Consider the following 24,163-nt stretch of genomic DNA (forward strand, 5'->3'; position numbering starts at 1 on the left):
TTTTCCTAATGTTTGTATAATCAAAGAACGAGGGTGAATGTAATGTTTTGATAAAAAGAAGGGAATGATATCTTACCCTAGATACAGGGCTAGGTTTTTCTTACAAGGATGCTTAATCAGGTGAGTTTTCCCAGATGAAAAATACAGGCGGTCCTAGAAAGAGAGTCACAAAATTTTAGTCCTATCAATCCTAATAAACACCTGATGAAAACAGTTCCCTAGTGGGCAACATGGAACTTGTAAAGGTAGAATCTGAGTTGGACAGGTGGACTGCATCTGTGTCATTTTCCTGATTTGATATTATCATCTGATTTTGTTAGAGGTCACCAGTGGGAGAAGCTGGGTGAAAAGGACCTGGGATGTCTCGGCACTGTTTTGTACCTTGCTGTGAATCTATAATTATGTCAAAAACAAAAAGTTTAGGGACTTCCAAGGAGGTCCAGTGGGTGAGACTCTGCCTTCCCAAGCAGGGCATGCAGGTTCAATCCCAGGTTGGGAGCTAAGATCCCACATGCCTCTTGGCCAAAAAACCAGAACATACAATAGAAGCAATATTACAACAAATCAATAAAGACTTTAAAAATGGTCCACAACAACAATAATGAAATCTTTAAAAAAAAAATTAGAACTTTAAAAAGTTTCACAGAACAATAATCCATATCACTTTGCCTCGTGTATGCTATTTGTTTACAGATTACTCATTATTTGAGAAGCTAGAGGACAAAAAAAGTTAGAAATCTGCTAATAAATAATCACTTGGTTATTTAGCAAGTGCTGACATCACTTCTGAGATAACACAATGTCAATGGGAAACACATTTGAGCTGACAAAGTATTTTTTTCTTCATGCATTTTAGGCACATGTGGGTGAAAGGAAGTTTCCTGCTTTGTTTACGTCATGTAAACAAAGTAATTTGCCTACTATGCTAGTCTGCATTTAAAACCTCCTGTCAGGTGGTCTATGGTTAAGACTGTGCTCCCAAGGCAGGGGGACTGGGATTCAGTCCCTGGTAAGGGAACTCGATCCCTCATGCCTCAACTAAAAAAGATTCCACATGCTGCAAGTAAGACCTAGTACAGTCAAATAGATAAAAAAAAAATATTAAAAAAAAAACCAACTAACCCTCCAATCATATAGAACACTGAATAAAAACTCAGATGATCTGAGTTTTAAACCCAACTCCAGCTTCTGGCTTTGTTCTGTCTTATACTGTTGTGCTAAGTCACTTCAGCCATGTCCAACTCTTTGCCACTCTATGGACCGTAGCTTCTCTGTCCATGGGATTCTCCAGGCAAGAATACTGGAGTGGGTTGCCATGCCCTCCACCAGGGGATCTTTCTGACCTAGAGATTGAACAATGTCTCTTATATCTCCTGCATTTGCAGGCTGGTTCTTTACCACTAGTGCCACCTGGGAAGCCCTCGTTCTGTCTGAAAGTGAAAGAAAGTGAAAGTCACTCAGTCCTGTGTGTGTTCTGTCTACTTCATCTCAATTATTAATAGATTTTAGTGACATGGGAGAGGTTACTGCCTACTTCAAAAGGCAATGGTAAGGATTAGATAAAGTAATATCCTATGCCGGCCACAATACTGACACCATAGAAATACTAGGAAATACTCGTTCTGATCCAGCAATAAAAGTGAAGAATGCATGTTAACTATGGAGCCATGTGTGTGTGTGGTCAGTTGCTTCAGTCATGTCTAGACTCTTTGCAACTACATGGACTGCAGCCCACCAGGCTCCTCTGTCCATGGGGATTCTCCAGGCAAGAACACAGGAGTGGGTTGCCATGCCCTCCTCCAGGGCAGCTTCCCCACTCAGGGATCGAACCCAAGTCTCCTGCATTGCAGGCGGATTCTTTACCCACTTAATCACCTGGGAAGCCCATGGAACCACATAAGGTGTCAGTTGCTTAGTCATGTGTGACTGTTTGCAACCCATGGAATGTAGCCTGCCAAGCTCCTCTGTCCATGGAATTCTCCAGGGAAGAATACTGGAGTGGGTTGCCAGACACATACCCCTTGTATTTTCTCTTCCACAGGAAACACCTTTCCTGTCCTCAACGTACGAATACTAGAGGTGAGACAAGAAAATACCTGTCAGTATTTATTCAGTATTCAGCGTGACTCCTACCAGGTTTCCTCTGGGTTAATGGTGCAGTACCAGTTCTTGAAGCTTGTAGGATTATGGGAGCCCCTGCAGAATCTGATGAAACAGTGAGCCTTCCTCACCTGGAAAGAGACTTATGTATAGGCAAGAATGGAGACATAACTCCTCAGAGCTCATCAAGGGTCATTTGCAGACTGACTCCAGATTAGGAATACTTACTCCTGGATTTTGAGGGGGTGGTTTTTGGCTAGGGGGATGGGAGGTTGTTGGTGGCTGGGAGAATGTTGGTCCAGTTTACAGCAACTTCTTGGGACGTCCCTGGTGGTCCAGTGGTTAGAAGTCTGCCTGCCAATGCAGAGGATGTGGGTTTGAACACTGGGCTGGAAAGATTCCACATGCCAGGGAGCAACTAAGCCCATGCACCACAGCTACTGAGCCCACGCTCTGGAGTCTGCGCACATCAATGAAGAGTAGCGCCCACTCTCAGCAACTAGAGAAAACCCATGTGCAGCAACGAAGATCCAGCACAGCCAAAAATTAAGTAAATTTTTTAAAAAAGATTCTGCCGGAGAAGGAAATGGCAACCCACTCCAGTGTTCTTGCCTGGAGAATCCCAGGGACAGCGGAGCCTGGTGGGCTGCCGTCTCTGGGGTCGCACAGAGTCGGACACGACTGAGGTGACTTAGCAAAAGAACAGGGAAGCAACCTAGATGTTCATCAACAGATGAATGTATAAAGAAGTTGTGGTACATATACACAATGGAATATTACTCAGCCCCAAAATGAAATGCCTTTGAGTCAGTTCTGATGAGGTGGATGAACCTAGAACCTATTATACAGAGTGAAGTAAGTCAGAAAGAGAAAGATCAATATCGTATTCTAATGCATATATACAGAATCTAGAAAAATGGAACTGAAGAATTTACTTACAGGGCAGTGATGGAGAAACAGACATAGAGAATAGACTTGTGGACATGGGGAGAAGGGAGGAGAGAGTGAGATGTATGGAAAGAGTAACATGGAAACTTACATTACCAAATGTAAAATAGATAGCCAGTGGGAATTTGCTGTATGGTTAAGAATCTCAAACAGGAGCTCTATATCAACTTAAAGGGGTGGGATGGAGAGGGAGATGGAAGGGAAGTTCAAAAAGAAGGGGATATATGTATACCTATGGCTGATTCAGGTTGAGGTTTGACAGAAAACAACAAAATTCTGTAAAGCAATTATCCTTCAATAAAAAAATAAATTAAAAAAAAGAAAAAAATAAAAAAGATTCTGCCATCTACAGCAGGTTCTCAGTCTTGCATGTGAGTTAGAAGCACATGGAGGTCCTGATAAACTGTAGATTGCTGGGCCACTGCTGAGTCTCAGCAGATTCAGGGATCTGCAGTTCTAACAAATCCCCAGGTAGCGCTGATGCTACTGTCTCAGGACCGCACTTTGAGAACGAGTGTGGGGAAATGGGAGGATTGGATGGAACCAATCTTTGCAGACTTTGAGACACATCCAGCTAGCAAGTCTTACCTGAAAGTCTTACTCCCCACTGCCCTATTAAAAGCAAGTGTGTCTTTAATTTCACTGGGTATGTTTTGACTTCTATAAAGTAAGGTTAAGAAATCACTCTGCTGTGAAATTTGTTGCAATGATCAAATGGGACCATTCACCAGAAATACACATTCTCTACTTCATCAGCAAACAGGCCCCTCTGACTGTACAGCCTATTACTGGCAGGAGTTCCCTGAGGGTTGGAACTGGGCTTTAGCATCTGTCCAGTGCCCGTGGCACCTCACCTACGATATTTACTAATCTAACATTTACTGAAATTGAAAACATTTTGGGCAAGGAGTGAATAACAGTCAATACCCCATGGAGTTAATATCTTACAGCAACAGATAAGATAACTGTAACAGAAGTTAGTGATTTATAGGAAGCAGCAGCTATAGGGGAGGGGGGGTATTTAAATAAAGGAGTGTACTATTTAAGTCGGTATCTGAATGAAGAAGTCACGGAGAAAATCTGGAAGCAAAGTGTCCCAGGCAGAGGGAGAAGCAGGCGCCGAGTCTCCCCCGTTCCTCAAGGGACCGGTGGCTGGGAGCAGTGATTCAGGGGTGGGCAGGGGCCACATCAGTGGTTGTCACATCCCCAGGGGACCCTTGGTGATGCCGAGACACATTTGATTGACTGTCAAGTCTGGGGAACGAGGTACTACTGGCATTGAGTGGATGGAGGCCGGGGACGCTGCTCAACATCCTACAATGTACAGGACGATCCCACCCCAGAGAGTGATCTGGCCTTAGATGTCAGCAGCGCTGTTGAGGAACCCTGAGCCAGACCATGCGAGGAAACGAAGGCTGCGCAAGGAAATTGGTCTTTATGCTGGGTGCAACAGGGAAGGGGAATTACAAGGTCAGATTCGTTTACAAACAACCTCTTTGGCTGCCAGGCACAGCCCAGGGTAGTGGTGGCGGAGGTGGCTTGAAGGCACCGGAATCAGGCTCAAGTCTTTAAGTGGCAATGAGAGGGCTTGGTGATGGGCTGGAAGGCATGAGGTGGGAGAGAAGAGTGGGTATCAAGTAAGCTAGGAATCCTCAATGAGGTTGGGGAGCGGTGCATCTTTCCTAGTTTGCGCCCAGGGATGAGTCTGCCCCCTCCCCGACCCCTGGCAGTACCCCAGGCCCGGAAGGGCAGCCCCACCGGCACAGCGGCTGAGCTCTGACCAGCGGGCAGAGACGAAAGGTGGTCGCCGCCACCAGCATTAACACCAGCATCTCGCTCTGGCCGTTGCCGCCAATACCCGGACTTAACCGCCACTGGGAGTCTTTTCACAGTCTGGGCATGCGCACCTTGCTCCCCAGAAAGCCCGAAGCGGACCTTCTCAACAAGCTCCCCAGCGCTTGGGCATGCGCACACGGCGGCCCATAGGCTACAGTTTACGCGAGCACTTAGCGTCTCCGAGGAAACCTGAATCCACCAATCGTGACGCGTCCAGAGTCAGAGCATGCGCGTGTCTCCCAAGTTCCTAAACCTGTCTGGAGTGGGTTGTCCACTCGCCAAAGCTGCGCTTGCAGCCACCGTTTTCTTTCTAGGAGCCATCATGCGTGTCCACAGCCCTCCCTGCGATTCGAAGGAGCCTTGAACACGCTGGCTCGGGTCAGTTCAGTCGCTCAGTCGTCTCCGACTCTGCGAGTCCCCATGGACTGCAGCACGCCAGGCTTCCCTGTCCATCACTAACTCCCGGGGCTTGCCCTAACTCATGTCCATCGAGTCAGTGATGCCATCCAACCATCTCATCTTCTGTCGTCCCCTTCTCCTGCCTTCAATCTTTCCAAGCATCAGGGTCTTTTTCAACGAGTCAGTTCTTCGCATCAGGTGGCCAAAGTACTGGAGCTTCAGCATCAGTCCTTCCAACGAATATTCAGGACTGATTTCCTTTAGGACTGACTGGTTTGATCTTTGCAGCCAAAGGGACTCTCAAGAGTCTTCTCCAACACCACAGTTCAAACACGATGGCTACGAGATCGGAAAAGGTGCATGCGACGAGGAAGCTTCAAAGTTTCTAGCTCCTCTCCGTGTAGGCCCCGCCTCCAGTCTTCCTTGTCCCGCCCCCAGAGCCGTCCGTTTCCGGCCACCCCTCCCGCGGGCACCCAGACACGCGCCGGCCGTCACGTGCGCTCCAGCCGGGCCCGCGGAAATGACGCAAGTCTTACGCGCCGCCAGGATGGCCGGGCCATGGCGGGGGGCACAGGCTGTGTGCGGCTGTGGGGAGCTGCAAGGTGTTGGGCGCTTCGGCGGCCGCTACTGGCCGCCGCCGGGGGGCGGGTCCCGACTGCAGCCAGAGCTTGGTTGCCCAGAGGCCGGAGGGCCTGCGACGCCTCGCCTCCCTGGGCGCTGTGGGGCCAAAGCCCCGCGGCCGCGGGCCACTGGCGGGGACTTTGGGAGGCGAACAACCGCAGCGGCAGCGGCGCCTTCTCGGGAGGCGAGGGTGCCCCCGAGGGCGGCGCAGAGGACGGGACCTCGGGCATGGGAGGCAGCGCGGGCGGCGGAGAGGGCCCTGTCATAACGGCGCTGACGCCGATGATGATCCCGGACGTATTCCCGCACCTGCCGCTCATCGCCGTTACTCGCAACCCAGTGTTCCCGCGCTTTATCAAGATTGTTGAGGTAATGAGCGCCCCGCCCTAGGCCTCCGTTTCCCTACGTCTGCAAGCAGCGGGTTGGACCGAGGGATCATTTACCACCTTCATACCCCAGCAACTTTTTCCAGGAGCGAAGCTTCTCCAAGGCCTGGAGTTCGAGTACTAGTCTTCTCAGCACTAACTTCATGAACTTGACCTAGATTCTTTCCCCTTTCAGATCCCTTCAGGAGAGTTGAATCCAGTGAGCTTAGGATTATCCAATAGACTCCCAGTAATAGAAATTTGGTGCTGGGAAGGATCAGAACAGTCTTGCCGCTCCGTTACTTTTCTGCGGGTCTTGGTAGCAGTTGTGTGACACTATCCCCCAGGGCGATATGCCTCCCTCATACCTTCATTATACGTTCGTTGAGGTCATGGGCCAGGTGCGGTTGTAAGTCTAAGGGATACAGCAGTGAACAAAACGGACACACGTTCCTGCCTTTGGAGCTTAGGTTCCAGCGGGGATTCGAGAGACATAAGGAAGAGTAGTAAGTTAATTCTGTATCAGGAGGCCATAAGTAGTACAGAGAATGATTGAGCGAGAGATTGTAGAGGAATTTTAGGAGGAAGGTGGCAGGAGGATGTTCTCAGGGATTTATTCATTCAGTAGAGTGTTCTTGGAGCTTCCAGGGTGCCTCGAAGTGGTAAAGAATTCGCCTACACTGCAGGAAACGTGAGTTGGATCTCTGGGTGGGGAAGATCCCCCTGGAGGAGGAAATGGCAGCCCACTCCAGTATTCTTGTCTGGAGAATCCCATGAACAGAGGAGCCTGTTGGGCTACAGTCCATAGGGTCGCAAAGAATTGGACATGCCTGGACTGAGCAAGCAGGCATGCAGAATGTTCTTGACTTGTTACCATGTAGCAAGCTGAGGATTCAGCAGAACAGGTTAGACACAGCCCTCTGCCTCAGGAACTTACATACTGGTGGAAGAGACAGTAAGAGTCATGGCTTAGGGGGTGGGGCGAGTGGACCAGGGTGATGTAATAAAAAGCAAGAGTGCAAGGAACTTGAACTTTTTTTTTTTTTAATTTACTTTTTGGCTGTGCTTGGTCTTTGTTGCTGTGCTCGGGTTTTCTCTAGTTGTGGCAAGTAGGAGCTACCCTTCGTTGCATTTTGAGGGCTTCTCACTGCAGTGGCTTCTCTTGTTGCACAGCACGGGCTCTAGAGTGTGGGCTCAGTAGATGCTCTTGGTCTTAGTTGCCCCACAGCATGTGGGATCTTCCCAGACCAGGGATTGAACCTGTGTCTTCTGCATCGGCAGGTGGATATTTAACCACTGGACCGTCTGGGAAGTCCGGACCTTGAGTTTTTAGAGTAGGAAGAACCTGAATGCCTGCTTTCTTCCCCACCCGCCCCCATCTTTTCTTTAATGATGTGGAAACAAGTCTGTGGAGGAGGTTATCTGTTAACTGTCTAAGCAAGGTCATACAATGAGTCAGCCTTGTCTGCATTCACCCTCCTCCCCTCACAGTCCCATCTTTGCTGCATAAATCTCAGGGATCCCTTGGAAAGCAGAGGGACAGCATTCAGTCAGCAAGCAGGGGACAGAAAGACATCTCCACCCCAGAACTGCTGATACGTGCGTCTGAGCTGCCTTTCCAAGGGCATTCTCTGATGGTAAATAGTGATTACTGGCAGGCCCTAAGGCCAGACCTTGGGGGTTCATATCCTGGTCCCTCTGCCCCCAGCTTGATAGCCTTGGGCAAGCTGTTCTCTGGGCCTCCATTGCCTCATCTGTGAAATGGGCAATCCCTCATTTCTTAGAGCTGTGGTGGGAGGTAAATGAGGTCACGTGTAGGGGACTTAGAACCATGCCTGGTGCTTCATACACCTTCATAAGAAGTGGCTGCTGTTTCCTCCATGCTGTGCTTCTGACACTTCAGAGATGACCCTTGTGGGTCTTTTTTTCATCCTTGTCTCCCACTGCCAGCTGTCCTCTACCCTCCAGGCCTCTGGGGCCAGGACTGTTTGGCAGGTATGGTCCCCTCAGCCTTGCAAAGTGGCACCTGCCTCCTGTCCCCAGTGCCCAAGCAGGGATAAGATTCTTTCAAGAGAAACTGTCTGCCACCTAGGGCTAGCCGAGAGGGTTATAGGAGTTGATGCAGATGGTGTGAGGCTGGCTTGTGGAACTCACATGGAGTATTTTCTATTGCTGTACTCAGTCACTCAGTTGTGTCACACCCTCTGCTGCCCCATGGACTGTACCCCGCTGGGCTCCTCTGTCCATGGGATTTTCCAGGCAAGAATACTGAGAGTGGGTTGCCATTTTCTCCTCCAATTCTACTGCTGTTACCTTGCAAATAAGGAAAAGGAGTCTTGCCAAAGGGAGGGGACAGGTGTTAAGATGCAAGGGTCAGGAGACTTCCCTGGTGGTCCACTGGTTAAGACTAGGTGCTTCCAATGCAGGGGGCACAGGTTTGATCCCTGGTCAGGAAACTATAATCCTGTGCAGTGTGGTCAAAATAAAGATGCAGCAGTCAGCTGTTAACAGAGGAGAAATTGGGAGCTTCCAGAGTACTCAATAAGTATTTCTGAACTTGTTAGCAAAGTTGGGATTACTCTTGATGTTGAAGTTGACCCTGTCTGTGGCTAACTTGCCCCAGTAGCGTCTCCTTATCAGTGGCCTCTGAGTGTAGGCCAGTGACTCTTAAGTCTGGGTGGGTCAGGTACCTTCCTGATGGATGTCATGGGCCTTTATCCTGGAAAGAATGCCTTTAGAGTATCAGGAATCCCCCTACCATGTGGTCATGGGGTGAGCTAGCACTGCTTCTTAAAGTCTGGTCCCTGAAACAGCGGCATCCCCTGGGAGCTCACTTGAAATGCAGACTCCCAGGCCCACTCCAGCCCCCAGCAGATGAGGTTGGGGCCCAGGCGTATGTTCTGAAAAAAAAAAACCCTCCAGATGATTGTGTTTCGTGCCAAAGTTTGAGGGCCATTAAGTTGAGTTCAGGTCTGGCCTGGGAATGAACAGGGGCTTGAAGGGAATTGTTTGAGCCCTAAGGACACCTATGCTCCTCCCCAGCAGCTGTTTCCTGGGAAACATGAGCCCTCTACCTGCCAATAAAACGACTTGAGAATGCGCTGTGATTGAGGGGGGTGGGGTCGGATGATCAATATATGGGCTATAGATGGGGTTGGGATAATTGTCCGTGAAAATTGGAGTAAATTAGCCTGTGGAGTGTGTCACAATTGAGTTATGCACATTTACCGTCGTCCTTCTGACAAGAGCAGAGGGTTTAGACTTTCAAGCCAAGGCATTTCCCCCTGGAACCAGCTCTGGGAAGGGGATGTGAAATCAATTTCTTGGCTCTGGCTGTTCATCTCCTTTGAGTTTTCCTTTTAGCAAGAGGGAAAAAAACTAAGGAGTGTGGCTTGCCAGTACTGCCCCCCTCCATTCTCCACACTCGTCCTCTCTTTTCTTTTTGGTTCAGGAGTTCTTGGACCATGTGGGTTAGTCCTGGATCAGATTAGTGCATCTCCAGAGTGTTACACTGAAAATGGTAGAGCTGCTGTCAAAACATCAGCCAGAAAAACCTACCCTGTGTTTCACTTTGGGGTTGTTGTCATACTAGGTTAAAAATAAGAAGCTGGTGGAGCTGCTTAGAAGGAAAGTCCGCCTTGCCCAGCCGTATGCCGGCGTCTTTCTAAAGAAAGATGACAAGTAAGTGTAATTTCCCCCTCACCCTTTGTTGAGAACACCCTGGAATGTAGCTCCCTACAGAACCCAATCGGTAGAGTAGCCTAGACCTCTGGCCCTTGACCTGAAACAAACCTAGCAAAACCTACGGGGGACAAGACCAAGAGCTAAAAAGACCCCTTTTTAGATTGGGCTGAAGATTCCACCCCGAGCCCTGGGCCTTGTGTGTAGTTCAGGTGGGGGGAAATTAACCTCAGGGACCCCGAGTGTCAGACCAGAGCGAGGCCACTTCAGAGCAGAGCTAGGTGGGCAGGTGTGGGGGCTCAGGACTCGTCCACCTCACTTCTGAGTAGGAATTAGTTACCCTTTGGAGTCAGAAGGCACGTTCTAGGCCGGCTCCGAAAGAGGCGGTATGGAACGGAAGGCCAGGTTCCATATGGCCCTGCCTGCCTGTGTGCAGTGACCCTGCATCCCAGAGTGCCAGTAGGAACCAGGAGGTCAGGGCCAGGATCGGTGTTTCTCTGCTCCTGAGAGAGCCAGAGCACCTGTGCCCACGTGCCCCGTGTTCCTCTCCCTCAGCAATGAGTCCGACGTGGTCGAGAGCCTGGATGAGATCTACCACACAGGGACGTTCGTGCAGATCCACGAAATGCAGGACCTGGGGGACAAGCTGCGCATGATCGTCATGGGACACCGGAGGTGCAGGGGCGGGACGGGAGGTGTGGCCACAGCTGGAGGTGGGCCCCCATCCCCAATCTCAGGGCCCTTCTCTTAAAGCAGTACTCTGGGTGGTCAGGGAGAAGGCGTCTCTCACATTTGTTAGTCCACAAAGCACCACAAAATGGAAGATGCACGTTGCTGTGTCTCCCACGTCTGAGTGTTGGCCCACCATCCCGCTGGCGCCCATATCTGCAACTCCATTCAACTCGGCAGGTTGCGGGATTTTTTTGGTTTGTTTGTTGGGATTTTTCTTGACTGTGCCGCATGGCATTCGGGATCTAGTTCCCCAACCAGGGGTGGAACCCAGGCCCACTGCAGAGGAAGCAGTGTTAACCACTGGACCGCCAGGGAAGCCCCAGGTTGTGGCTTTTCACTCACCAGAGTACCTCTGCCTCCGCTCTGCCGAAGGGCTCCACACATCTGTAAGCCCAGTCTAACCGCCTGTGTTATTATGGCTAATTAAGAAAAACCATAAGATGAGCTGGACTGAAGCTGGAAGAAACAGACTAGTTTTTCACGTGTTCCAGGGAACATTGGTCTCCCAAGATGAGACTCTTGTCAAAGGTATCCTGTGCACGTGGGAGAGCTTTCAGAGTCACTAGCCATTAAGGCTGTAAGTGTTCGGAAAAGCCTCTCACTGAAGATGCTCGTGGGGGTTTGTTGACTTGAGAAGAGCCCTCTGTCCTTTTTTTCTTACAGTCTTTAAAAGAAATATATTTATTTGGCTCTGCTGGGTCTAAGTGGTAGCATGTGGGATCCAGTTCCCTGACCAGGGATCAAACCCAGGCCCCCTGCATTGGGAGCGAGGAGTCTTAGCCACTGGACCACCAGGGAAGTCCCATGGAGCCTTTTTCTCTGTCACCCTGCAGAGCGCATCCGGGAAACAGTCTGGGCCGGCAGCGCATCTGTGGACTGTGCAGGTGGCTGCACTGATTCCCAATGCCCGTCTTCATGTTAGAGTCTGTTTTAGGGAAGAGGATGCCCCTTTGTCTCCTGGGAGGAGTCATGGCTCAGGAGAAAAAGGATGAGATGCAACCAGAACTAATAAAGACAGGGGCAGCTCCTCACTGCCCTGCTCACCTGCAGGGTGCCTTGTAGAGTGAGTCCTGCTGACATCTGAGGCCAGGTCACCTCAGGGCTCACCGAATCCCCACTGCCTTTTCTCTGTGCACCCTGGTGGTGTCTGCTGGGCACTGAGTTCGCACCCCTGGTAGTTCTCAGGTCTGCTTTCTAAGGGGGTGCTGTCGTCAGTTACCCTGCATGGTAGAAAGGAGCCAGCACATCAGTGACACCCGGCCTGTTGTCTGCTGGGCCCTTGGGTGTGAGTGGAGCAGCAGGTGAGGGACCCACCTTGGGGAGCTCACCCCAAGTGGGAAGAACAGGTCATAAGCTGAATTCTGATGGTGGCAGGTGCTTTGTGGAGGAAGCAAAGATGGAGGGCAGTGCTGGGCGTTTGTGCAGGTGGGGCTGGACTTCACGTGGAGTGGTCAGGGAGAGCCCTTGAACCTGAACGGTGTGCAGGAGCCACTGTGGGGTGCACTGGAGGCGGGCTGCCACTGGCTTCTTCTTTCCTGGAGGGCAGTAGGTGTTGGAATGGATGGGTCGGCTAGAGTCCGAGGGTGGAGGTTCTTGGGTTCTGAGACAGCAGCGAGCCTCAGGCCTGGTGGCTGCAAGGGTCTGGGCCCAGCGGGCCCTTCAGTCATGGACACTGCAGAGTAGCGTGCAGGCAGGACCCCCCAACCCCCTCATGGTGGTGGCTTTACCCCCTCCTCCCGTCTTCAGGGTTCACATCAACCGACAGCTGGAGGTAGAGCCCGAGGAGCCTGAGGGCGAGAACAAGCAGAAGCTGCGCAAGAAGCCCAAGCGGGGCAAGAAAGAGGCAGAAGAGGACGGGGCCACCAAGCGGCCGCTGGAGGTGGTGGTGGGGCCTGGTCCCAGCCCCGCTGGCGAGGTGCTCATGGTGGAGGTGGAGAATGTGGCCCATGAGGACTTCCAGGTCACAGAGGAGGTGAAGGTGAGCGCAGGGGTATGGGGGGCAGAGGGCTGTGTTCCCCTAGGAGTCCTGGGAGGAGCCAGCAGCTGGCATGTGGGAGTTGGGCCCGGGCCTCAGCTGCTGTGGAGGAACCGGGTCCAAGCCAGAGGGGAGGGGCTCGGGGGCTGCAGCGCCCTCTGGTCCGGTGACCCACACTCGGGGCTTCCCTGCTCACTAGGCACTGACTGCGGAGATCGTGAAGACCATCAGGGACATCATCGCCTTGAACCCACTCTACAGGTTGGTCTCGTGCACTCTCTTGCAGGCCGGGGCTGGCCTGGGCATGTCCTCCTCGAGGGGCTCCTGACACAGCCCAGGTGGGGAAAGCGGCTTCACGCTTCAGTTGTTGGCAGATGGGAGGGCGTGTCAGGAGGGGTGGCCGCCGTGGCTGGCGGTGCCCTGGTGCAGCGCCTGCGTCCCTTGCAGGGAGTCAGTGCTGCAGATGATGCAGGCTGGCCACAGGGTGGTGGACAACCCCATCTACCTGAGCGACATGGGCGCAGCGCTGACAGGGGCTGAGTCCCACGAGCTGCAGGAAGTCCTGGAGGAAACCAACGTGAGTGTGGCCAGGGGCCTCCCCCACCGGCTGCTGCTCCTGGGCCCTGCTGTGGGGCGGTTTCACGTTAGTCCGCCTCCTTCTGTCTGCCTCCGACCCCTGGTAGTGGCCGCGTGGGGTCCTACTGGGCGGTGCCCATCATTCAGTGGGTGGTGTGTCTGGGTTGTCCCCAGACTCAACATTAGAAGCAGTGCTTCTGCTAACATCCTGGTCCCCACAGCCTGCAGGCCCACAGGGTGCAGCTGGAGCCCTGGGTCCGAGGGGGCAGGCCTCTCGGATTTGGGGAGGCGTGGCCTGTCCACCTTCCAGGGTTCATACTTCTTGTGCCCTGCTTCCCCTGCCCCCAAGCCCTCTGCCCGCACACATGATCTTCCCTTTCTCGGCAGATTCCAAAGCGGCTATATAAGGCCCTGTCCCTTCTCAAGAAGGAGTTTGAACTGAGCAAGCTGCAGCAGCGCCTGGGCCGGGAGGTGAGCAGAAGCTGTGAACCCGTGGCAACATCACACTGGGGCCAGGAGCTGTGTGCAGAGTGAGAGGCCCCTGACTGTCCAGGGAGCTCTGGGGGAAACCTAGAAATTGGGAGGTAGCTGGGGACAGGTTGAAGGGACTTTCCCATACTCGGCTGATGGAGGCCTACCTTTGCTGCTCGGACTATCCGTTTACCTTTTCCAGATTTAGGTCACTTTTATCATTTAGTTTTTTATAAAATTTTTACTGGGGTATAGTTGACTTACAGTGATGTATTAGTTTCTGCCATACACCAAAGTGAATTAGTTATACAAATACTCTTATTTTAGATTCATTTCCAACATAGGCCGTCGTATCACTTGATTCTATGTTAGGAAAAAAAAGTCATATTACATCTTTTATTGGAAAAGCCATGAGGCACGTGTCAATGTGTAAGAGTGCAGGGCAGCAGGACCCGGGGCAGGTGCCAGTGTTGAGCCTGTGTCCCGCTGTGTCAGCTTTTAGAGAGAGGCTGATACCACTTTCACGAGTGTGGGGGACATGCTGGCATCAGGTCCGGCTTTCCCTGGTTGTAACCAGGACTGAAAGGTGGATCCTTTCCTCCCTTGGAAGCTGGGGTCACTTATCGCGAGACCTGTGTGCGGGGGACTCCAGGTTGAAGGTGAGGGGCATTGGAGGTTGGGTGCCCCAGGTTTGTCTCTTGGGTCCCAAGGATGTTGCAGGCCCACTAGGGCCTCGGCTCCCTCTCTGGTCTGACAGTGGCCTGGGCCCCATAGGTAGAGGAGAAGATCAAGCAGACACACCGCAAGTACCTGCTGCAGGAGCAGCTGAAGATCATCAAGAAGGAGCTGGGCCTGGAGAAGGATGACAAGGACGCCATCGAGGAGAAATTCCGTGAGCGGCTCAAGGAGCTCGTGGTCCCCAAGCACGTCATGGACGTGGTGGATGAGGAGCTGAGCAAGCTGGGCCTGCTGGACAACCATTCCTCCGAGTTCAAGTGAGCAAGTGCTGAGGGGCCTGGTGCGTGCGGCCAGGATTTGACCCTGGAAGGCCAGGACAGTGGGGGGCCCTCGGGCATATTCTTGTGGTTCCTCTGGGGGCCAGGTCTCTGTCGCCCTTGTTTCACAGATGAAGGAATCGCGGCTTGGAGAAGTTAAATCAGTGCCCCTGCCCCTGGGCTGGTAGATGGGGATGGATTTGAAGCCAGGGATGTTGGGCTGCAAGCCCATGCCACCCATTAGGACCAGGAGTTCCCAGAGCCAGTGCCCCAAGGCCAGCCCCTCCCCTGACCTTCTGTCCCCTGGTCTCCTCTGGCGGCTTTGAGAGTCTGGAAACGAGTGTCTTCCTGGGGGCCAGGTCTTGCCTGGCTGTTGTCCTCCTGCACATGCTGGCTGGGGGTCAGGGTGGCTGCTAAGGGGTCAGGGCACCACGTGATGCTTCTGACTCTGCCTGGGCGCTGCTCTGGGACAGCTCCTCAGAGGGGCGGGCTTCCCGGGCTGCTGTGTTAGGCCCCTGTCTGATCAGGGTGTCTGGTGGGGTCTGGTCTCTTGCTCAGGGACCCTGGGGCTCCCTGGTCCCAGATGCTGCAGGCCTGTACACCAGAGATACCCTCAGCGCCTCTCCCTGGGGCAGCAGTGCATTCCCCAGGCTCACATCAGCGTGGGCCACACACGCAGTGCCCCAGACAGCACAGACTGCTTTTCCTGTCTGGAGGCAGGGACCCTCATTTCTGGTGTGACGAAAAGGATGGGTTCCTTCTGGAGACCTGGGGAGAATCGTTTCTAGCCTCCTCCAGCTTCTCGGACACATTCCTCGGCTCCCAGCCCATCCTTCTTCAGAACGTCTCTCCCACCTCTGCTTCTGTTGTCCAGCTCCTCCTCTGACTCTGCCCTTCCTGCCTGCCTCTCCTCAGGCCCCTTAAGAGGGGGTTCCTCTGTTCCCGGGTCACAGCTCCAGGCCTCAGTTTCCCCACTTGCGCTGGGTCAGGTTGACCTCATCGCTGGCCCCTCCTGAGCTGTGGGACTCTGAGCCGTCCCCATGCTCACTGAGCCTCTGGGCCAGGAGCCACGCCCATACAGGCATACCTCGGGACAAAAAAGTATGTTACATGCTTTAATTAAGAAGTACTTTATCACCTGCTGAGGCAGGGTTAGTACAGACCTTCATGGCATAAAACACACGGGGTCTGCCTGGAGCAGTAGGTGAGGCATGCTTGCACCCCAGAGGGCCAGCTTGTCTAGCGTCCTCTGTGTACTTCCAGTGTTGGGTGCATGGGTCCCAGCGCCGTGGGTGTGCAGTTGGGAAGTCAGGCGGCTCGCAGGGCCGGCTCATCGGCTCTCATCTGTCCCATGGTAGCGTCACCCGCAACTACCTGGACTGGCTGACGTCTATCCCGTGGGGCAAGTACAGCAATGAGAACCTAGACCTGGCGCGGGCCCAGGCGGTGCTGGAGGAGGACCACTACGGCATGGAGGACGTCAAGAAGCGCATCCTGGTGAGGCCTCCCCCCCTCAAACCCCCGCCCTGGCCCACATCCTCATACGTGCATGGGGGGCCTCCTGTCTGGGATCCGGGACTCCCCCTGTGTAGTTGGGTAGGCCCAGAGGAGCCCCCTGTGAGTCTAGGGTCTGGGAGGGGCTTGGCCATGGCAAGGCTGGAGTGGCATCAGCAGGGGCCTGAGGCACCAGTGTTGGGAGTGGCTCAGAGGTGTCAGCGGCTGCCCAGGGCTCACAGATCCACCAGGGGGATAAAAATCGCGCTCATGAGAGGAGGAAACGTGACAGAGGCATCTGGCCGAGGGCTGGTGGGCCTGGCATTGGGGTCACCCCCACAGTCAGTCCCCACGTCCCCTGGCGCCTGCTCGTCCTGTTGGTGCCACAGGCTCTTCCTCCCTGTGACAAATCACAGTCTGGTCCGCTTGGCCCCTCCAGGCCAGGCGCTGTTCCTTCCCGCAGCCCCAGGTGCCTGGCCATGGGGAGCCTCAGGCCAGGTGGGGCCCCTTGCCCTGCAGAAAGTCTGGCACTGTCTCATCCAGTCACCTCTGCACACAGGAGTTCATCGCCGTCAGCCAGCTCCGGGGCTCCACCCAGGGCAAGATCCTCTGCTTCTACGGCCCTCCGGGCGTGGGCAAGACCAGCATCGCCCGTTCTATCGCCCGTGCCCTGAACCGGGAGTACTTCCGCTTTAGTGTTGGAGGCATGACAGATGTGGCCGAGATCAAGGGGCACAGGTAGGCCCGCCCCCCCCCAACCCCCAGAACTCACCTTTCCTCCTGTCAGCCTTCCTTTTCCTGGTTCTGTTCCTGCTCTGGTATCATGATGGGGACAAGCAGCAAACTGCACACAGGAGATGGTAACTGAAAAGGTGTTGATCGACTTCAGGCCCGGCTCGATCAAGGTGCTCAAACATTTGCTCAAAATCTTGGCTTCTCAGTCACTGGGAGAGCCTCGGCTGGGCTGTCAGTAGACAGCTGCATGGCTCTAGCTCGCATCCCACCAGCTCAACTCCCCACAACACTGGCCCAAGTTCAGGAGCTGTGTTGTGGCCTCAGGCCTGGGCACTAGAGTGGGAGGTCTCCCCGGTGAAGACTCAGGGCCTGTCTTGGGTTCTTTCCTCCCTTGTCAGGTGCAGAGTAGGGGCTGGTGTGCCCCGTGTGCAGGCTCTTACAGCCACCTGGTCTGTGCATGGCACCCTTCAGCGGGACGTTCAGGGTGTTGTGTTCCAGGGCATCCCGCCCTGTTGGCCTCTGCAGAGGGTGGGTCTCTGAAAAGCCTGGCTCAGTGAGACACAAGCACAACAGATCCATGAGTGTCTGCTCCGAGCTGACTTGGAGCATACTTCTATCTGGTGGTGTTCAAAGAAGGGTTAAATCTGTGTCTGAGTTACTTTTCTGGTTTTTCTAAAAACACGGACAGTCCTGGACACTGGGACCTGCAGGTCTTCCTGGCAGCAGTCCTCCTGAAAGCATGTGCTGGCTGGGGCTGAGCCCTGGGCCTGGTGACCCCGGGGACCCAGGCATCGGAGACATTGCTGCCACAGGCCCCAGCTGCTCCCCACTCTCTCCTTCTGCTGAGTCAGGCCATGCAGGCTGGGTTTTGCTATCTAGGGGGATGAGTCTGAGTGAAACTTGGCTGGAACCTGTTCCCTGCCCTTCCTGCCTGAGCTGGGGGATGGACACTCCAGTATCAGGGTGATCTAGTGCTCTGCCCACCTGCACAGCACGGAAGCATTTATCTTCTGCCACGCTGTGTGTGTCTCCCTGTGTCTCCTCTGGGAGGCTCTCGGGGGCACTTGGGCGTCCCAGAGCTCCAGGGAGCTGGGCCTCAGGCGCCAGTGTGGCTAGCCCAGGTGCTGGGGCACCCACCGCCCCGCCTTGCCCTCTTCCCCAGGCGGACGTACGTGGGCGCCATGCCGGGCAAGATCATCCAGTGTTTGAAGAAGACCAAGACGGAGAACCCCCTGGTCCTGATAGACGAGGTGCGTGGGGCTGGGGGGCGTGCCTGGCTGGGTGCACACCCCTCCCCGAGGCTGGACGTGGCCCTGGGCCTTCCTGGCCCCCAGCTCCAGGTGGCCTTGAGCAGACGGAGTCTGTGTTCAAGGTGAAACCATAGCCCCTGCGGTTCCCATGGCGCCAGAGTCATGGGGTGGCCTTGCTGCTCCCAGGCTGCCTCCTGACACTGGCGCCCTTGCCCTGGAGGGCGCCGTCCCTGCCACAGCCTCACGGTCATGCCGGCCCCCCTGCTCTTCCTTCTTCTCCAGCTTGCCCCAACCCCTGGGTCTGTCTCCCATTGGGGTGTCTGGTGAGTAGGCACTGGGTCAGGACAGGGGCCAATACCCCCGCCCACTCCCACCCCTTCAGGTGGACAAGATTGGCCGGGGCTACCAGGGCGACCCCTCGTCTGCGTTGCTTGAGCTGCTGGACCCTGAGCAGAATGCAAACTTCCTGGACCACTACCTGGACGTGCCCGTGGACTTGTCCAAGGTGCGTGTCCCGCCCAGAGCTGGGCCAGCGGGGAGGGGTGGGCGCCCTGTCCCCCTGCACCTCACAGCCCCGCCCCCAGGTGCTGTTCATCTGCACGGCCAACATCACCGAGACCATCCCCGAGCCACTGCGGGACCGCATGGAGATGATCAACGTGTCAGGCTACGTGGCCCAAGAGAAGCTCGCCATTGCTGAGGTGAGACACCCACAGCCCAGCCCTGAGCTCAGGAAATAGCCAGGTGCTCCCTCGGGGCCAGGCCCTTAGCTAGAGCTCAGGGTACTGCTCAGGGGCTCTCGTGCCAGAGGGACAGATGGGATGGGGCGGGAGGACAAGAAGCAGATGAGGCTGGTGTGAACTGCTCCTGCCAGTCACACCTCTGACACTGAGGTGGGGGTGGGGGTCCCTGCACCTGCCGGTTCCCGCTGAGGGTCCTGTGAGTCAGTGTGCTCTTGACACTCAGCGTACAGAAATAGCGTGAGACCCGGGGTCAGCGCCCAGAGCAGAGCACAGCCCCCGGCTTGGATGCAGGACCCGAGCCCCTGGCCACTTCAGACTGACCGGGTGTCAGTCAGGGGTTCCCACCATCCCCTCCTCAGTTTGATAATTTGCTGGAACAGCCTACAGAATCAAGAAATGGGTTTATTCACTGTTACCGGTTTATTATAAAGGATTCAACCAGGGAACAGCCAAAAAAGAGACACTGGGCCAAGGTGTGGGGAAGGGTCCATTTCTCAGGTTATTGATCAGATCCTTGGTTGTGTGTGATTAGCCCCCCAGCCCCCTCCCCTCCCTGGGGGCAGAAACTTCTGTTCCTCCAGTCTCTCGGGTGGTTCTTCTGGCCCTCAGCCAGGTATGCTAATAATCACCTTGTTATTCTTAGTGTTCTAGGAGGGGCTTTTCCTGAATAAGAAGGGCTGCTCTTCTTGTCCCTGTCACTTGGGAAGCCCCACAGGTCTTGGAAGCGCTTGCATGGGAGTTCGCCTGTGTCCCAACACCACAGGCCGTAGAACAAGAGCAGGAGACACCTCTGTGGGCACAGTGCTGAACACAGCACAGCCCTACCCATGGCCTCAGTGCCCCTCCCTGTCTTGGGGTCCTGAGTTCAGCTCTCATAGGAAGCCCCCGCCTTTTATGTCACACATGTGGCTGGTGTCCAGGCCCGGTCACTTGCAGCTGTGGGCTTTACAGGGAGGCCGTGGTTCCCAGTTCTGCGACCGCCTGCCTGGCCTTTCCCTGGTCCCAGGCTCACCCAAGGTTCAGGCCTCTGCCTGCACCTGTGTAAGGTTTTCCTGGGTGGGGGGGGTCCTTCCCTTCTTGTGCTCGGGGGCGTGGCGGCTTCGCTAACCTGCAGTCAGGAAAGCCGGGCTTCCTTTCCAAAAGACTGTATTCCTAACGTAGTGTTCTCTTTCTAGAAGGGGCTTGAGTGAACTCGTCCCCTTGGGCCTTCTGCAGCTGTGACGAGCTGGCTCCCAGTCTCTGTGTGCCCTGGGGGGGTGGGCGGTGAGAAAAAGAGCTCTTGGCTGAGGTGGTGGCAGGGGTGCTGGACTCCTCCCAGCCTGGAGACTCGACGGGACAGAGGAGGGGCAGGCTTGGAGGAGTGGGTGGAGGGCTTCCTTCAAGCCCCTGAAGGAGGAAGATGAGGACTATGGGATGCATCAGGCCTGTGGTCGGGGCTCAGGACTGACTGTCTGGCCACTGCTGTGTGGCAGGAGTGACCTTGGAGCCTGTGACCTGCTCCCCATCCCCGCCTGTACTGGGCAGCAGCCACTAACCAGTCTCTGTATGAGGAGCAAGTCTAGGGGATCAAGGAGGCCTTCCTGGAGGAAGAGGCACCTATGATGACACCTGGAGGGAGGGCAGGAGTGAGATCCGGACAGAGGATGCAGCAGGAGCAGAGGCTGGAGCCTTGGGAGCATGTGGAGGTGGCAGGCCGGTGTCTGCAGGTCCCAAGCCCTCTGCTCAGGATCCTGGCACCCGCCAGGCTCGCTACCTGCACCTCACGTCCTGGCCTCGCTGACTCCTCACCCTTTGGGTCTTGGCTTAGGCTTGGCCTCCTGGAGCAGCCTTCCTGACACCCTGTCATTGCTAGAGGACCCCCAGCGGACGGGCTCCTCAGGGCAGGCCCAGGGTCTACCTCGGTGACCTCATACCCAGTCAGGGGTCTTGGAAGGCTGGGTGGGGGGGGTCTCAGAGGGGCCCTGGGGGTCCTGACGGCAGCTCTCCTCCTCCCTGTAGCGGTACCTGGTTCCTCAGGCCCGTGCCCTCTGTGGCCTGGATGAGAGCAAGGCCAAGCTGTCGTCCGACGTGCTGACCCTCCTCATCAAGCAGTACTGCCGGGAGAGTGGTGTCCGCAACCTGCAGAAGCAGGTGGAGAAGGTGAGCCGCTTGCCCAGCAGCGGATGGAGCCTGGGGCCGTGATGGCTAAAGTGGGTCCAGCAAGACAGGGGACACATGCCACAGTGGGTGCCCAGAGGAGTCACAGCCAGACAGGAAGTAGATGGTAGGGTCAGGGCTGGGGCTGGGGAACAGGGATTGAGTGCTTAATGATCTGAGGGTTCTAGAAGGATGGTTGGACACGAGCACTCGTGCACTTTTGCCACCGAGCTGTATGCTTACGAGTGGTTAAGATAGTTTTAGGTCACGTGTGCTTTACCACAACTGTGAAAAGTTAAAAAGCGAGGGGAGGTGAGCTGGGGTCAGGTTGGGGACGGGATGGTCCTGTGGCCTGGCCACCCCCCAGCCCACCACGCCCAAACAGGTGTTACGGAAGTCTGCCTACAAGATTGTCAGCGGTGAGGCTGAGTTTGTGGAGGTGACGCCCGAGAACCTGCAGGACTTCGTGGGGAAGCCAGTGTTCACAGTGGAGCGCATGTATGACGTGACGCCGCCTGGTGTGGTCATGGGCCTGGCCTGGACGGCCATGGGTGAGTGTCCTCTGCACCCCCAGGAGAGGTGGGCGTGCTCACCGTGGGGTGCTTTGAACGCCCTTCCCTGCTGGTAGGAGTGTGCAGGGCTGATCCGGAGACCCTGAGGCAGCAGCAGCGCCCTGTGAGCTTTGAGTTCCTAGGTTTGCCTGAAGGAGAGCCTGCTCTGGGTAGAGGGTTCGGGGAAGGCCTTCCTGTCCAAGTGACCTCGCTAAGCCCACTAGCCCTGGGGTCTGGGAGCTGCAAGGTGGTGGGAGAGCAGCTCAGGGGCTTGTGTAGCTGAGATACGTGTCTGCAGGCAGGCAGGGGGTGGGTGTCAGAGGGAGTAGGCTGAGGGCCTGGAGTCTGCTGATCTGGGCTTTCCTGAGAACTGTGCTCCTGAGCCTGCAGGCTCTGAGCTGCAGGCAGGTGCAGGGGGAAGCCCAGCACAGAGGTCATCTTCAGGTTTTTGTGTAACCCGGTCCGTGCCTGCAGCTCCACCTGCTGCCCTGAGGAGGTGGCTGCAGGGACAGTGTGAGCACTCAGGGGTAAGGAGGTTCTAGGCTGGGATGAGCTGGGTAAGGAACAGTGAGGGGCCCCTTTCCTGGGAAGTGCTGAGCAGGTGGTGGGGGTGGCTGTCCTGGAGTCTGGGGCTGCCCCGGTTCATGGCTCTGCCCCCCATTCCCCAGGGGGCTCCACGCTCTTTGTTGAGACGTCCCTGAGACGGCCAAGAGACAGAGACAGTGACAGCGACAGCGACAAGGGGGACAAGGATGGGAGCCTGGAGGTGACAGGCCAGCTGGGGGAGGTGATGAAGGAGAGCGCCCGCATCGCCTACACTTTCGCCAGGGCCTTCCTGATGCAGCATGACCCCTCCAACAAGTTCCTGGTGACCTCACACATCCACTTGCATGTGCCTGAGGTGAGGCCCACCCTGGTCCCCTGCCCTGTGTCACACATCTGCCAGGCTGCCTGCCCACCTGCCCGTCTCCCCACAGGGTGCCACCCCCAAGGACGGCCCGAGTGCCGGCTGCACCATTGTCACGGCCCTGCTCTCCCTGGCTCTGGACCGGCCAGTGCGACAGAACCTGGCCATGACGGGCGAGGTCTCCCTCACAGGCAAGGTGCTGCCTGTGGGCGGCATCAAAGAGAAGACCATCGCGGTGAGTGTTGCACTGGTTCAGCAAGAGACCCAGACAACATATGGCCTTCACAGCCATCACTCAGGGCTGACCCCACCTCCAGGGGAAAAAGCAGGGTGACAGGCTGTTTACAGATGGGAAAAGTGAGGAAGCTCTTTGGGTTTGAGGTTGGACCCAGGTTGCCTGGCCTGGAGCCTCTACTGAGCTGACAACCTGACTACCCACCCCTTGCCCCGCAGTGGCTCAGCTCTTTCCTTGAGGTTGAGACTGGGGTCTCCATCTCTGCCCACTGTGACTGAGCACTGAGAACGTGGCTGCAGGACAGTGGCAGGGGGCTGGGCTCAGGCAATGCAGGGGGACAAGGGTCCAGAGCCTGGAGTCTCCTCCCCAGGTGTGCTGTAGGTTAAATGTGGAGGCAGCCCTTTGTCCTGGGTTTCCCCTCAGTGTTGGACTGAGGGGTTCCTAACAGAGCCCAACTCTCTCTGAGCCCCGACACCTCACTGTGGCACCTTGGTTCTGGCCCTCATATGCTCCACCCTGCTATCCTAAAGGGACTGTGGCCCCCAGGGACTCCCATGAGGGAGACACCCCAGGCAGGGTGTGTGGGCCTTGCTTTCCTCATCTGTAGAGTGGGAGCTTCCATGGGCCACTATCCCTAATGCAGCATATGGGAACCCCCATCCCCCAAGGAGCAGTCAGACTGAGGAACAGGTCGTGCAGTGTGGGAACCTACCGCTCCTATGCACTTTTAGGTGCCAAACCTCAAAATGTAAAGCAGTGGGTGCTGTGATTGACCTAAGGAACCATGTACATCACACTGCATGCATTCCCAGGCCCATCTGGGGTAGGGGAGCATCTGGGCTGAGAGCACCCGAGCAGAGGCCTGGGCCCTGCTCCCCAGGCTGCCAGAGTGGAGGCTGGCGATGGTACCTGGGGCCTGTTTCCTCATCTATGCAAGGCAGAGCGGGCACCAGGAGTCTGGCTCCCTGCCCAGCCCTCTCCTTCCTCCACACTGACCGGCCACCTCCTCCCTCCCAGGCCAAGCGCGCTGGGGTAAACTGCATCATTCTGCCAGCTGAGAACAAGAAGGACTTCTACGACCTGGCTGCCTTTATCACCGAGGGCCTGGAGGTGCACTTTGTGGAGCACTACCGCGAGATCTTTGACATCGCCTTTCCTGAGGAAAGGGCTGAGGCCCTGGCGGTGGAGCGGTGACAGCAGCCCTTGGTACCCGTGGTACTGCTGGGCCTGGGCCTGGCCCGGGCCGGAACTGCACCCCGGGAGGGGCTCTGGGCAGCTGAGCCCCAGGAAGCTTGGGGGAGACTGGAAGCCCGATCTTAATTATGACTAAATCAGTGTATTTAATTATGATTAAAAACCGTTTCCAGTACTGCTTGGCTGTGGCCTCTTTTGTTGCCACCACCACACCTCACC

The 24,163-nt window shown here is 55.4% G+C and overlaps 2 protein-coding genes and 1 long non-coding RNA gene across 56 annotated transcripts in view; 1 reads left to right on the top strand and 2 right to left on the bottom strand.

The window, feature by feature from the left end:
* Positions 1 to 5,030, bottom strand: part of CATSPERD (catsper channel auxiliary subunit delta) — a 41,126-nt gene extending 36,096 nt beyond the window's left edge. For 10 of the 50 annotated variants that reach the window (XM_081499545.1, XM_081499532.1, XM_081499534.1 and 7 more), the window contains exons 1-3: positions 4,807 to 4,888; positions 2,019 to 2,073; positions 77 to 153 (exon numbers count right to left, since the gene is read on the bottom strand). In XM_081499545.1, coding sequence (XP_081355671.1) covers positions 77 to 153; positions 2,019 to 2,073; positions 4,807 to 4,880 — 206 coding nt within the window. In that variant the 5' untranslated portion in view covers positions 4,881 to 4,888. Of the gene's footprint in view, positions 1 to 76; positions 154 to 2,018; positions 2,074 to 2,096; positions 2,232 to 2,328; positions 2,455 to 4,540; positions 4,648 to 4,781; positions 4,889 to 4,955 lie in introns of those variants that run through there. The other 40 variants (XM_081499556.1, XM_081499558.1, XM_081499547.1 and 37 more) reach the window with 14 other exon arrangements.
* Positions 5,031 to 5,132: 102 nt separating this feature from the next.
* LONP1 (lon peptidase 1, mitochondrial) lies at positions 5,133 to 24,119 on the top strand. Of its 5 annotated transcripts, none has more exons than XM_081499510.1 (19): positions 5,828 to 6,028; positions 6,140 to 6,273; positions 9,862 to 9,950; positions 10,506 to 10,625; positions 12,429 to 12,660; positions 12,857 to 12,918; positions 13,105 to 13,234; positions 13,621 to 13,704; positions 14,479 to 14,699; positions 16,058 to 16,196; positions 16,753 to 16,931; positions 18,091 to 18,178; positions 18,561 to 18,683; positions 18,763 to 18,879; positions 20,920 to 21,060; positions 21,443 to 21,608; positions 22,277 to 22,509; positions 22,586 to 22,750; positions 23,768 to 24,119. In XM_081499510.1, exons 1-19 carry the CDS (start codon positions 5,842 to 5,844, stop codon positions 23,942 to 23,944), a joined length of 2,787 nt encoding a protein of 928 aa, XP_081355636.1. In that variant the 5' UTR covers positions 5,828 to 5,841; the 3' UTR covers positions 23,945 to 24,119. The 5 variants fall into 5 exon arrangements, with proteins under 5 accessions (XP_081355639.1, XP_081355636.1, XP_081355637.1 ...); XM_081499511.1 differs by having other exon boundaries at positions 5,828 to 5,965; positions 6,158 to 6,273; XM_081499512.1 differs by having other exon boundaries at positions 5,828 to 5,931; positions 6,144 to 6,273.
* Positions 19,323 to 21,039, bottom strand: LOC145509917 (uncharacterized). Its single transcript, XR_014056553.1, has 2 exons — positions 20,926 to 21,039; positions 19,323 to 20,169 (listed from the first exon to the last, which is right to left on the bottom strand). It is a non-coding gene; the product is annotated as an uncharacterized LOC145509917 (long non-coding RNA).
* Positions 24,120 to 24,163: the final 44 nt, after the last annotated feature.

This window comes from Giraffa tippelskirchi, chromosome 6, assembly GCF_054371585.1.
Source record: "Giraffa tippelskirchi isolate mGirTip1 chromosome 6, T2T-mGirTip1v1.2.pri, whole genome shotgun sequence".
Lineage (NCBI taxonomy): Eukaryota > Metazoa > Chordata > Mammalia > Artiodactyla > Giraffidae > Giraffa > Giraffa tippelskirchi.